This window comes from Grus americana, chromosome 23 (genome assembly GCF_028858705.1).
Source record: "Grus americana isolate bGruAme1 chromosome 23, bGruAme1.mat, whole genome shotgun sequence".
NCBI lineage: Eukaryota > Metazoa > Chordata > Aves > Gruiformes > Gruidae > Grus > Grus americana.
Window position 1 is genome coordinate 3,868,793 of NC_072874.1, and position 12,870 is coordinate 3,881,662.

Below are 12,870 nucleotides of genomic sequence, written 5' to 3' on the forward strand. Positions count from 1 at the left end.
AGCCACAGCAAGAGAAGGGACTTGTGCTCCCTCCGTGTCCCCCAAAACATGGCGATATTGGGGTGACCGAACCCACAGAGCGGGGAGAGACGCATCCCTAAAGCAGCCAATGCAGGGAGGGAAACTGAGGCACGGGCACCCATCAGGCAGGCAGAGCACCCCATCACCCAGCTCCCAGGTGGGTGCTCTGCTTGCTGGGGCCTCGCAGTTGCCCCTGGGCTGCACCCACTGGTGAGGAGCAGCGAGGTGGGTGCTGGGGCAGGCAGGGTGCGTCCGGGCTCCCCCACCCCGCACTGGCCGGTTCCCCCCCCCCCCGGCAGCGCTGCAGACAGCAGGCTCCACACCAGCACGGCCGCGGGGACGGCTGAGAGGGAAGCCACAAAAATGATTTAAGGGGCTGGCGGGATTGATTTATTAAGAACAATTAAAAGCGCTAAATACGCTTAGCTCAGCCAGACGCCGAGCAGGGAGCCTGGGGGGAAGAGACCTGTCTGCTGTATCCGGAGGGCGAGGCTGGCAGCGGGGGGGACCTGCGGCGCTTTTGCGGGGGGACGGGGTGGCACGGGGCTGGGATGGGGCAGCTGGGGAAGGAGAGGGGTGCTGGGCTGAAGGGTGATGGGATGGGCTGCAGCGCCCCGTGCGTGGGTTTGCACCCGGGGCTGGGTTTGCACCCAGGGGTGGGTTTGCATCCAGGGGTGGGTTTGCACCTGGGGCTGCGTTTGCACCCAGGGGTGGGTTTGCACCCGGGAGTGGGTTTGCACCCCAGCTGGAAGGCGCATGGTGGGATGCCGGGGGACAGGAGGTCCCCAAGCAGTGCTGAAACTGGGGGAACTGCTTAGGGCCAGTGCCAGCTGCAGCACGCCCAGTATGACCAGTAAGCGTTGCTGCCGCAGCCCTGTCTGGCAGTGCTACCCAGGGAGCTCTGCAAGGCCCCAGCAGCCGGTTTGGGGCTGGTGCTCGCCCAGCACCGACAGCATGCCGGGCCAGGCGTTCGGCAAAGGGAGGAGGCTCGGCCACCACGGGTGCGACCCACGGGACTCCTCACCGATGGGTGCCCATGAGGCCACCAGCTGCGTGTGTGGGTCCGAGGAGCTCGTGGAGCAGAAATCGTGGAGCATTGCGACATCTGCAAACCCGTGTCCTGCTCAGGAAATCCCAGCCAAAAGTCCTTGGAGGCTGGGAGAGTCCCCGGCCTTGTACAGACCTGCCCAGTCCCGGCTCCTCCCTGGGCACTGGTGACGGCTGCGGTGGGGGGGGGACAGGAGAGCTGCACCCACCACAGCTCTCCTGGGGTCCCCGGTGCTGTCACCCTGCGGGTGGGCTTTGCCAGGGGTGGCGGTTCGGTGTCCCCACCGTGCTGCTGGGGTGCTGGGATGCCAGGGGTGGGGGCTGTGGGCTGTGCTCTGCGTCCTCCCAGTCCTCGTGGCTGTCTGCAGTGGGAGCACTGGTTTTGTACCCATTCCTCAGCGCGGTGCAGGATCGGTCCCCACCCCTGGGCACGGCGGGCTGGCTGTGCGTAGGGGCAGCAGTTGGGGAGCCGGGTGATGCTGAGGGACATGGGGATGGGGAACTGTGCTGCCTTCCTCCCCCCCCTCCCCCCGCCACATCCCAGTGCTATCGGGGGGGTCGGGTTTTCGCGTTCGGGTTCAGCTCCCCCATGCAGAGCAGCTGCCACCTCCCCCTGGTCACCCCACCTCGGGGCAGGATGCGCCCACATCCCCATCACCGCCTGGATCTCCCATGCCGTGAGCCACGCTGGGCTCACCCAGGAGGCATCCGCTCACCGAAAACCATGCTACCGGGGAAGGGGGGGGTACACCCTGCCCTGGCCCCCCCAGAGAGGAGCCACGGGAGGTGACGGGAGCTCGGAAAGGTGCTGAATGGGAACAAAAGGTCTGCAGGGCGGCTGGCAGGGGTGAGCGGAGCCGGAGGCTTTCTGCTGACCCTGCTCCGGCTGCCCCGGCCCCGGCCTCCCCCCACCGCCCCCACCCGCTCCTGCCGACGTCAGCGCTTCCCGGCAGCACTCCCAGGTAGAGGAGCTGGCCAGGAGGTGGAAAAGCCATTTCTGCCTCTGCCCTGGTGCTCGTGCCTCTGCCAGCCACGGCAAAGCCTCCCGAGGCGGGCAGGGTGGGTGCTCGTGCCTTGTCCCCGTGTGTCACCGTGGGGCCGTGCATCCTTTTCCCGTGGGGACGGAGCTGTGGTGATGTGCGGAGCGCGGCACGCGTTGGGTGGTGGCCACGGTGTGGGTGCTGCATCCTCCTCCGCCTGCACCCGCACCCCGCTGCGCTCACCGGGTGTGCCCATGGGGCTGGTGGCCAGGGATAGAGGTGGCAGGGGATGGAAGTGGCCGGGGCTGGAGGTGGCTGGGGCTGGAGGTGGCCCTGCCCCGGTGGCCCTGGCACTGCCAGTGTTCGCCTCCGTGCTCCTGCTTGGTCAAACGCTGTCACAGCTGCAGGCAGCGGGGGCAAAGCTGGAGCCCATGGGACAAGGAGGGGGGCTTCCCCAGGTCACCCCACTGGCTGTGGTCACCAGCAGGGATGTACTGGGGTCCCAGTAGCCGCACTGGGGAAAGGTGGGCGTGGGGACTGCAAGGTGACTTACCCAGGGCTATGCAAGCGGGGCGGTGGCAGAGGTGGGACTGACCCAGAGGGTCCCTGAGTGTCCCCGGCCTCGGCAGCGCACCCGCTGCCGGCTGCCCAAGGGTTAACGAGAGTTTGCTGCTCCTGCAGACAATTAGTGACATCTTTGCTGACAACGCCACACTGAGCCGCTCGCCGCCTCCCCGGCAGCACCAGCCTGGCCGCCCCCGCACCCCGCGCGGCCCCCGCACCGCCGCCTGCCTTCACCGCCGTGGCCCCGCCGTCCGGCCCGCCACCTCGCCCCGCCACCTCGCCCCGGTGGCTTTTCGGCAGCGGCGGCACAATTGCAATCCCGAGCAGAGCAGCCGGCTCCCCTCGCTGCCCTCTGACCCGCTGTTGCTGTGGAAACTGCATCCCACGTAGGATTACGGAGCCTGAATCCGCAGGCTCCAAACTCCCCTCGAAATCCAGACGGTCACCGGGTTCCCCCCCCCCAGCCCTCCACGCCAGCCCCCCTGCCCGCGGTGCCCACGGGGGTGCTGCCCGCGGGGTGCCTGCCTGAGCCTGCCTGCGCCTGCCGTCCCCGCCGGGGTGGGGGCTGGGTGCCGGAGGAGGTGGCAGCAGCACTCCTGGGTCCCCCCGATTTGCACGCGCCGGCTGGTGACACTGCCGAAGGTGCCGCGGTGTGACCACGAGGCCGTCGGTGACCCCCGGCACCTCTGCTCCCCCGTGCCATCATCGCCTGAGCGTCGTCTGCGTCTCCCGGAGTGCCACCGTCCCTGTGTCCCGGCGGGGAGGGGAGAGGTGCGGGGTGCCAGCAGGACCCCCCCCACACGCAGCAGCCAAAAGCATCCTGGGGAGGTGGATCCACCCCAAGGACCCGTCCCCAAACCGCACGCACAGGCACCCAACACCTCTGGGGCAGGAGCCGGGCACCCACCAGAGCCCCCCGCGTCCCCAGGGACGGGCAGCGTGGGTCCCCCAGGCCCGGGTGGGTGCGGGGGAGAGCGGAGCCCGTTTGGGGAGCTCTGTGGGCTGGGTTTGTGTCTCAGCATCTCTCCCTGCCACCCGGGGAGGTAGGAGCTGAATTAATCGCGATCAATTAGTGCTGCTTGCAGTCCCCGGCTTCCTCCCTGCACCAGCTTTGTGCCGTCGCACCCGGCGAGGGGGGCCCCGGCGTCCCCAGCAGCACCCGGGCGCCGTTGGGGACCGCAGCCCCTCCGGACCCCCAGGATGGGGATGGGGGACAAGCAAGGTGTCCCCCAGCCTGTGTGGGCACCCGCAGCCATAGCAAAACATCCGTGCCATAAAATTTGACAGGGGCGATGGCGCGGGGACGGGGAGGGGACGCCTGAGCCCCTTGAAGCCCCTCTGCCAGGGCTGGAGCGGGATGATGGGGCGGCGGGGGGGGGGGTCCCGAGCGAGTGGCCGGATCCTGCAGTATACTGCAGCAAATGCCCTGCAATCTGCATCCGAATGAATCCCACCTTCCTTCCCCCGCAACGTGCTGCCCTGGGCTACAGCTAATCTATTGTGCGCTGGGCTGCAGCCAGCACAAGCTGCAATACAGTAAATCCTTCTGCAGTATCCTGCAAGGGGACCGAGCCCAGCCGCAGCCGCTCGCTGCCTGCCAGACAAAGCCGGGGGGCCCGCACGGGGACGGGGTGCAGGGGACGGGGACGTGGTAGGGTGGCAGGCACCCCTGGCTTCGTGTCGACGAAGCTGGGAGGATGTAGTCCCTGACCGGGATGGGAAGTTCCCCCGGGGAGTTTTGGTAGCGCCGTGCCCTGTGGATCCCCTTCGCCGCCCCCCCCCCCCCCCGCCAAATCCCCGCCACCGGCCAGGGAGATGCTCTGTCCTCTGCCCCCCTGAGCGTGGGGTTGTCCCTAAACGCTGTCACCACCATGGTCCCCCCCCCAGGGTCCCGGCACGACGCAGGGATTTGCATCCCCACTCTCCCGTGCATGGTGCAACCTCCCTTGTGCCTCAGTTTCCCCACCGGTGCAGGGCCCACCAAGCACCTCATCCCCCCTCCCACAAGCAGGCTCCGGCGCACGTGAGCCCCGCTGCCCTTTGCTGAGGGATTTTGCTCAGATACTGTTATTATCTTTATTATTACTATTATTATTATTATTATTGGGATGTTGGTGGGGCTCTGCGGCTCTGCCGGACCCGTCTTTGGAGAGCGAGGCATCCTTCAAAGGGAAGGCGCTCTGTCACCGCCCCACAGCAGCTGCGTTCTCCTCAATTAGAAGAGGTAATGAAGCAATTTATGGGCATCTACAAAGTGATGTGTGAGTGACAGGCTGTGTACGATCCGCGCCGGGGCTCTGCCGGCAAGTTGCGTTCTTCCAATTTTAATGGAAAGCTCCCTGGCGAGGCGGGGGGGGGGGAAATAGGCGTTATCTATAGGTGTGTGTGCGCTGAGGCTGGTACGTGGCTGGATCAGGGATGCCAGCGGGTTGTGGCTGGGTGCGGGGAGAGCTGGGTGCCCTGATCCCCCGGCCCCGGGGAGCTCGGCCCCCCAGGACGTGCTGTGCCATGGCCCGGCTGTAACCGGAGCCGGGAGGGCAGCTGGGTGGGAGCGGAGCGGAGCTGGGGGCTGGGGCAGCGGCGGGACGCCTGGATCCTCTGGGAGAGTTGGCTGCAGCTCCTTGTTTCCATCCCCACCCCGGGCACAGCACACCCTGCTCCCTGCCTCAGTTTCCCCACACGTATCTGTGCCCCCGCCACATATCGCTGCTGGACCCCGGGTGCTTTCCCTCCGCTCGCAGCTTTCTGTGGTGCAGGTGCTCTGACTTTTCGGGAACCACCTTTCAAAGGGAAAGGGTGAATTGTGTTTCGGGGTTACTCGCTCTGATGGGGGCAAAACCCAACGTACCCCCTCCAGCAGGAGGGGGGGGGGCTTCTGCCGCTACCAGGGTGTGGGATGGGGGTCTGCGGTGCCAGCCTGGCCATGCTGGGGGGCTAGGGGTTCCCTGCACTGCGGGAGCCCATGGGTGCTGCCTGGGTGCCGACGCTGCGTGGGGCACGGCATTGTACCCCTGCGTGGACGTGATTCTGCGTGTGCCATCCGTGTGCCGGCACACCCGCGTGCGCGCCCATCTGCGTACACGCCAGTGCCCGTGCCTGTTCCTATACCCGTGTGCGCACCTGCACCCACGTAGGTGTGTGCATACACCTGTACCCATGCTTCTCTGCGTGGGTGCACCCATGTGTGCACAACAACCCTCCCCTCGTGGGTGCACCCCTGGGTGCACAAGCCTCCCCCATGGGTGCACCCACGTGTGTGCATGTGTGTGCACAAACGCCTTGTGCACATGCAGCCCTGCCTGCACCCATACCTGTTGGTGGGTGCATCCCCTCCGTGCCCACCTATGGGGGGGTGCCAGGGTGCCGGCGTGCACTCCTGTGGGGGCTGCCCCCCTCCCCGCGCCCCTGCCCCGGCACGCCGGTGCTGGCATCGTCCCCAGTGGCTCCCACACCCCAGCTCGGCCCCAGCCGGCCCCGCACCGTGCCGCATCTCCCAGGAAACAGGATCCGCAGCCAGGAGTTTCCGCTCAACTCGTGTGTGCCTCCCACAAAAAAAAAAAAAAAAAAAAAGAAAAAAAAAAGAAAATTTAAAAAAAAAAACCAACCCACCCTGACACCAGCCCGGCCGTTAATCCTGCCCGGCCCATTCTGCTTTTCTTGTCTAGCCAGTTTCTAAAATTGGCCATGGGAGGCAACTGGCTGCTCCCCCCCCTGCCCAGACCCCCCTGGTCCCCACCTGGCCGCCCCGGCATGGGGCCGGCACCAAAGGGGTGAAGCGGCGATGCCACGGGCTCGGCGGGTGCACCTGGACCCTGCTGCCGCCATTCCCTGCGGTGGGGCTGCAAGTGACGGGTTGGGGGGGGACACGGCGGCGTTGCCTGCTGTGGGTGGGTGCTGGGTGGCCCAGGACCCCTGCGGGTACGTGGTCAGCATCCCCGCATCCCGGTGGGCGCCCCTTTGCTGCCCTGGGCAGCCCCCCAGCTCCAGCGCCGGGGGAGCGTGGCTGTGCCGAGCGAGCCTTCGGCACGGGCACGCGTCCATCTGGCGCCTTCCAAATGTTACTGGCCTCGCAGGATCCCGGCCCTGCCTGGCGTTAACCCGCAGCGCACCGCGGCCTCGCAGCCGGCTGGGGACGAGGGGGGGGAAGCCGAGCATCGCCTCTGTGCCCCCACCCCGGGGGTCCCCCAGCAGGGTGTCGGGGGGTAGGGGTGTGGAGCCACCCTGGGTGCCACAGGCTGCGGGCAGGGGGTGGCGTGGGCTGGGGATGGAGCCCCCCTCCGCGCCGGGGCGGCCGTGGGTGTTACATGACCCGGCGTGGCCGGCGCTGGGCAGGGACCGGCGCTGTGACTCATGCTGTGGCTATAACAGGGAGCCCGGAGAGGGGGGCCGCGGCCGTCTGCGCAGCCTCGGGCCTGCCGGCACACTGGGGGGGGGGGGGGGGCCCTGGGGCACGCTCACCATGCTGGGGCAAAGCACCCCGTGGCACCGCCGGGAACAACCATTGCACGAAGACGTGCGTGCAAAAATACCCGGCACCCCGAGGAGCCCCTGGCACCCAGACCTGGCACCCTGAGGGATGGGTGCCGGGGTGTCCATCCCCCCCTCCGCCCAGCGGGGAGAGGGCAGGGGAGGGGGCCAGGCCGGCTGCTCGCCTCCTGCGCCGGCTCGGCGGGGCGGGGGAACAAAGCTGGCACCGAGGAAGGCAGCTAAATTTAGCCCGTTTCCCTGCTAGCTCTGAACTGCGGCTCTGGGCTCCAGCCGGCCGAGGTGCCACCGTCTCTGCAGTCCATCTGTCGAGCGGTTTCGCCGCCCCACCTTCCCCCGGCCCCCCCCCCCCGCCGCTGCCTCCTGCTCCCCCACCCCAGGCAGGGAGGGCGGTCAGACCCCTCCGGGGCCAAAGGGGTCAGGGTGGGAGAGGGGGCTGCGTCCACGCCGGAGGATGCCGCTAGGGGCGGGGGCGCCTGGGCATGGAGGAGAGTATGCCCCCCACGTCCATGCCCACGGGCGGCTGCGGTCGCCCAAGTCTGTGGGGTAGGGGAAGAGGGTCCTTGCATGGGGAGATGGCTTCTTGCAGGGAGAGATGATTGCAGGGGAGATGGTCGTTGCGGGGGAGACGGTCGTTGCAGGGGAGGTGGTTCCTGCAGCAGGGGAAGAGGAGCCTGTCCAGGCATCCCCATCCCTGGCCACCTCGAGGGCACCGTGGCACGTTACAGGGTTGAACCCGTCAAGGGTCCCACCAGCTCCGGGACCACCAGGCCTGGAGGATGCCACCAGCCAGGCTGGGGACTGTGCCGCAGGAGTCCCCAGTGGCGGCAGCACACCTGAGGCCAGGAACGAGAAAAGGGCTGTGTCCCCCGACTTGGCGTCGTCCCCAGCAGCGTGGGGGCATCGGTGTCCCCAGGGTCCCCGCTTGCAGGGCCAGCCGGGATTTTGGAGTTATTTTGGCAACGAGTTTCCCGCCCTGCCTTGCTGCAGCGCTGGGTGGTTTGGGGGATGCTGAGACCTGCAGGCAACCCCTGCTCACAGCCCGGTGGTCCCCAAGCCCCCTCCCCAGTGCCAGGGCAGGTGCCTGAGCCCGTCCTGGGGACGTGGCACCCTGAGGTGCCGTGGGAGGGTGGCTCTCAGCCCCAGCTCTCCCTTGGGGCCACGTCTCCCAGGTGCGTTTGCCTCACGCCAGCCAAGCCCTTCCCGGCAGCACCATCCCCTGCAGCAGCACCGCATCCCGGCACCGTGGCGGGGAGGGGACATGTTCTCCCACCAGCTCCCTCCTTGGGCAGGGGGGACCCAAAAAAACCTCTGCTCTGGTGACCGATGGCCCCATGAAGGGAACCGGCAGCCGAGCAGCTCGGCTGGACCCGTTGCCTAAGATGAAGCCCAGGCGCCATCTGCTCCGTCTCCTCATTACCGGCGTGGCAGAGAGGGCAGGGCGGCGGGGGGACGTGGTGACAGCCGGGTTCAAACCGCGGTGGGAGCAGGGTGACAACTGAAGGAGGGGTCAAGGCTGCCTGCAAGCACCCTGTGCCCCAGCACCCATCCATGCCCACCCCTCTGGACCCCCGGCTCTTGTCCTGCTCCCAACCTGTGCGCCGGCAGCATCGTGGGGCGGTGGGTCCCTGAGGCGAGTGGGTACCCAGTTGTACCAGGGCAGGGGGTTTCTAGGTGGGATCCCAAATCACCCCTGGTGCCGATGGGTGCCCCCATTCCGGAGGAGAGCAGGGGGGTGGCAGGGGATGCCCGGTGCGCGGGGTGCAGGCAGGGTGACGAGGTGTGGGGAGGAAGAGGAGGGAGCAGGAGCCGTGTGCTTTGGGGTGGGGGCTGTGATGCTGAATTGAGGGAGGGGGACACAGAGGTCAGGGTGGTGGGGGCAAAGGCGAGGGGTCCTCCTGCCTGCCAGACCCCCCGTGTGGTGCAGGGAGGAGGTGGCCGGGGGGGGGGAGCTGGCTGGGGAACACGGAAACCCTCGGAAAGCGCCTGCCAGGAAGCTGTCACTGGAGGGGATTTTCCATTGGTGTCAGCAGGCGCAGGACGGGCTCCGGGGGGACTCACGGGGCGGGGGGGGGGCCGGGTGCGTGTCAGCGAGCAAGGGGGCTGCAAGGGACAGGACACAGAGGGGACAGCAGCAGATGAGGGGATTGTGCAAGGGAGGCACCTCCCTCGTGCCCCAAGTGTGTGTGTGTGTGTGTGTGCGCGCGCACGCATACAAGGGAGGAAAAACCTCCGCCATGCCCCGGCCATGTGCAACTGTGCGTGAGTGTGCAAGGGAGAGGCACCGCCGCAGTGTCCCCAGGCTTGTGCGAGGGCGGACGCAGGAGTGGGACACCCCGTGATGCCGCATCACGTGTGTGCGCAAAGAGGGGGCACCTCTGCAGCGCCCCAGATGCGTGTGTGCACACACGAGGGACAGCTGGGACAGCTGTGCATGCAGCACACGGGTGACGGGGGTGTCCAGAGACCCCACCACACCCACGTGGGGGTATTTAGGGCCACCCCGACTCCGGCGCCCAGGGACCCGGGAGGCAGCGGGGCGATGGGGAGGACCCCCGTCCCCGGCGCTGTCGCCGCGGGCAGCTCGGCACGGCGCCCCAGCGGGGTGGGAGGCGTGGGGCCGGCGTGTCCCCGTCTGTGTGGCGGCTGGGTCCCTGCCGCCTGCCTGTCTCCCGGTGGCATCTCCGGCCCCACCCTGACGTCTGGGTGGCCTCGGAGCCGGGCACCAAACCACGTCCGTGTCCTGCGGGGCCATCCCTCCGCCACAAGCTGCCGCCACGCCGGTGCCAAGCGAGCCCTTCCATGCCCCCCCCCTCCTCGCTCCCCGCCAGCGCTGGGGGTCGAGGACAGGCGCCAGCAGCCTTGAGGGACCCGGGGGGGGGGGGTCTGCAGCCCCCTGCACCCTCACGGTGCCACCTCTCCCACCCCACGGCATCCCTGCCACCCAAGCGGGAGCACACTGGGAGCTTGTCTGGGGGGCGGAGGGGGGGGGACATGCCACTTGCCGCCAACCTCCGTCAAGCCTGAAACCGTTAAACTAATTAAAGCTTTGCAGCAGCAGGATTAAGCCCGGGCAGGGGAGGTGGTGAGCCCAGGTAGTCGATTAGTTCACCAGGCGAGGATATTGGATTTCTGCGAGGCGAGTCAGCAGTCTTCGGGGGCTGTTATCTTTGCAGGGCTGCGGGGTCAGGAGGTGGGAAGCGGAGGTGACTGCAATCTCGCCCGCTTTCCCCCCCCTCCCGCCTCCCTTCAAGCCCCCCCCCCCACCCCCAGCCCCGCCGCAGCACCCGACCTCGCCGCCTCTCCCCCCCACATCTATCTCTCCTTCTCGTTTCGTTCCCTCCATCCCTCTTCGCTTGTGTGGTCTCGGCTGGTGTTTTGTAACCAGCGAGGAGAAAAAAAAATAATAAAAAAAAAATTAAAAAAAGAAAGGAGGAAAAAAAAAAAAAAAGAAGGAAAAAGGCCCTACCCCTGGCGAGCAAGCCAGGAATGGTCCGGAGAGCCTAATGCGAAACATGTGGCGGCTGCCTGGGGCTGAGCAGGGAGGTGAAAGTGAGCGCGGCGGCGCGGCGAGCATCCCGGCGCACCCGGCTCCCCCACCGCAGCCCCCTCCCCACCACCCCGGGGCCAGGCTCCCGTCCTGTGACCTGTGGCGTGGGTGGGTGGTGGTGGTGGTGGTGCGGGGATGGTGGGTGCTGCCCGTCCCCGTGGCGTGGCGTGGTGGGTGCTGAGTGGGGGGCGCAGGTGGTCCCTGCTGTGGGGGGTGGCCGGATGGCGGTGGTTTGGCCGGCACGAGGGAGGAGCACGGGCACGGCACGGGGAGCGTTCCCCGCCTTGGCACCGGACACGTGGCCCTGCCGGGGCCGGGAGGGGGTCCAAGGGCAGGAGCTGGCACCGGCCGGTGCGGGGTAGGCGTTGGCTGGACGGGCAGGGCAGGGTGGTGGGGACGTGCCCAGCGCCTCTGGCACCCATGGGTGCACGCCAGTGTGTGCCGTGCACCCCGCTGGGGAGCCCTTGGGCATCCCACGGGGTTTGCCAACGCATCCGCAGCTCCACGCGCCGCGGGCACACGGGGGGATGCCGGCACAGAGATGGGGGGAGCCGCGCCCCGTGCCCCGCGACGCCCCGGTCCTCCCCGTCGAGCCATGCGCAGCGTGTGCGGCGGGGACCGGCTCCCAGCGGCTGTTCTGGAAAACCTCCCGTTTGCTTCCTTCCTGCCTGCCTCCCCTCCAACAGCTCTCCGGGCACATTAGCAGCTTCATCAGAGACTAGACCGGTATTTCTAGCACATATTTTCCTGCTCCACATTGCCCTTGGTGTAACTCTACACCGTGCAGGCAACACGGCGGCGTTTGCCGGAGAGGTGCCCGCATCTCCTCCGTGCCAGCGCTGCGCCCAAAGGCTGGCGGGGAGACGAGGGGGGTGATGGGGGGGGGATGCGGATGGACTGACAGGTTTGAATTCTCTTTCCCTGCCTTGTTGATAAGTTGTCACGCTAATCCAGACACCGGGAAGAGCCTGGATCACGCCGAGCGGCTGCGTGTGTGTGTCTGCGGGTGTGTGCTGGGGGAGGGAGCCAACAGGCAGGGATTCACACGCGGCTCTGGGGGGGGGGGAAACAGGCGGACACGCTGGCACGGGGGGACCGTGTCGGGTTGTGGGGCTCCACCGTTCACCCCTGTGCTGGGTGGGCAGCTGCTGGGGGTGCCTGGACCCCCAGAACGCTGGCGTCATGCAGGGGAGCAGGGGCCAGAGCAGGCAGGGCCACACGCATGTGCAACACACACATCAGTGTGGACATGCACACGCGTAGGTGCGCAGACGTGCGCCCGCAGCCTGGCGGGGAGATGCCCTGCCTCGGATGGGCAGCCCCCCCGGCTCAAGGCACAGCCGTGGCGGGGAGGAAAGGGGTGTCCTGCCCCAAAATGCCACCCTGTGCCCAGGCACCCCTATCCTGCAGGGCAGAGGGGACAGCGTGGTGTCCCCGTGGGCTGTGGCTTCGAGTGGGAGGCGTGAGTGGGGCGGGGGGGGGCACACAGCTTGCCCAACCCTGCCGGCACCCACGCCAGCCCGGGGCAGGGGGTGCTCCCTGGGGAGGGGACTGCCAGGCTGACACATGGGGGTCTCTGTGCTTGCTCAAGCAGATGGGAGCTCAGTCGCCTGCCAGCCCGTCGCACTGGAGAACGGTGCCAGCCCGCCAGCCGAGTGGTTCCCGCGCACCCAGGGCTCCGGCCCCCGCCAGCCCGGCAGCGACGGCGACGGCAGGAGCTTCAAAGTGAACCTGCACTGCAAGCACCCGCGGCCCAGGTACCCCGGGGGGGCCCTCGCCCCGGGAACGGGGAGCGGGGGCTGCACCGGGAGGGGGGCTGGGGGGGGGGGGGGTTGGCAGCAAATCTCGCCGCCTCTGCTCTGCCCGTCCCTGCCTTGGCGGGAGTGGGGGGCTGCAAAGCATCCCTGGGGATGGGGGGGGGGGGCTCCGTGGCTTTGCAACGCCTTTGGCCGATGGCGGGGGGCAAAGACGGGTGCCTGCAGCCCCCCGTGGGGTGCAAGGTGGGCTGTGCAGTGGGTGCGTGGGCTCCATGCCTGGTGCCAGACACCCCTACCCACCCGTGGGGGCTTGTGCCACACGCCCCCACACAGGCCTCACTTGCGCCTCCATTGCCAGCGAGGGGAAACTGAGGCAGGAGTGATGCGGGTGGTTCCCAGAGGCTGCCGGCACCGGGCAGCGTCACCTCGGGTGGGGACAGCAGCTGTGCGTGGGGTGTCCACGGGT

The 12,870-nt window shown here is 68.0% G+C and overlaps 1 protein-coding gene across 10 annotated transcripts in view; it reads left to right on the forward strand.

Annotated features, from left to right (window-relative positions):
* AHDC1 (AT-hook DNA binding motif containing 1) overlaps window positions 1–12,870 on the forward strand; it is a 52,938-nt gene that overhangs the window by 31,710 nt on the left and 8,358 nt on the right. For 7 of the 10 annotated variants that reach the window (XM_054802653.1, XM_054802650.1, XM_054802646.1 and 4 more), the window contains one exon: window positions 12,242–12,404. Coding sequence is in view for 4 of the 10 variants with exons in the window: in XM_054802646.1 (XP_054658621.1) it covers window positions 12,242–12,404 (163 nt within the window). In the remaining 6 variants the exon portion in view is untranslated. Of the gene's footprint in view, window positions 1–12,238; window positions 12,405–12,870 lie in introns of those variants that run through there. The other 3 variants (XM_054802652.1, XM_054802645.1, XM_054802651.1) reach the window with 2 other exon arrangements.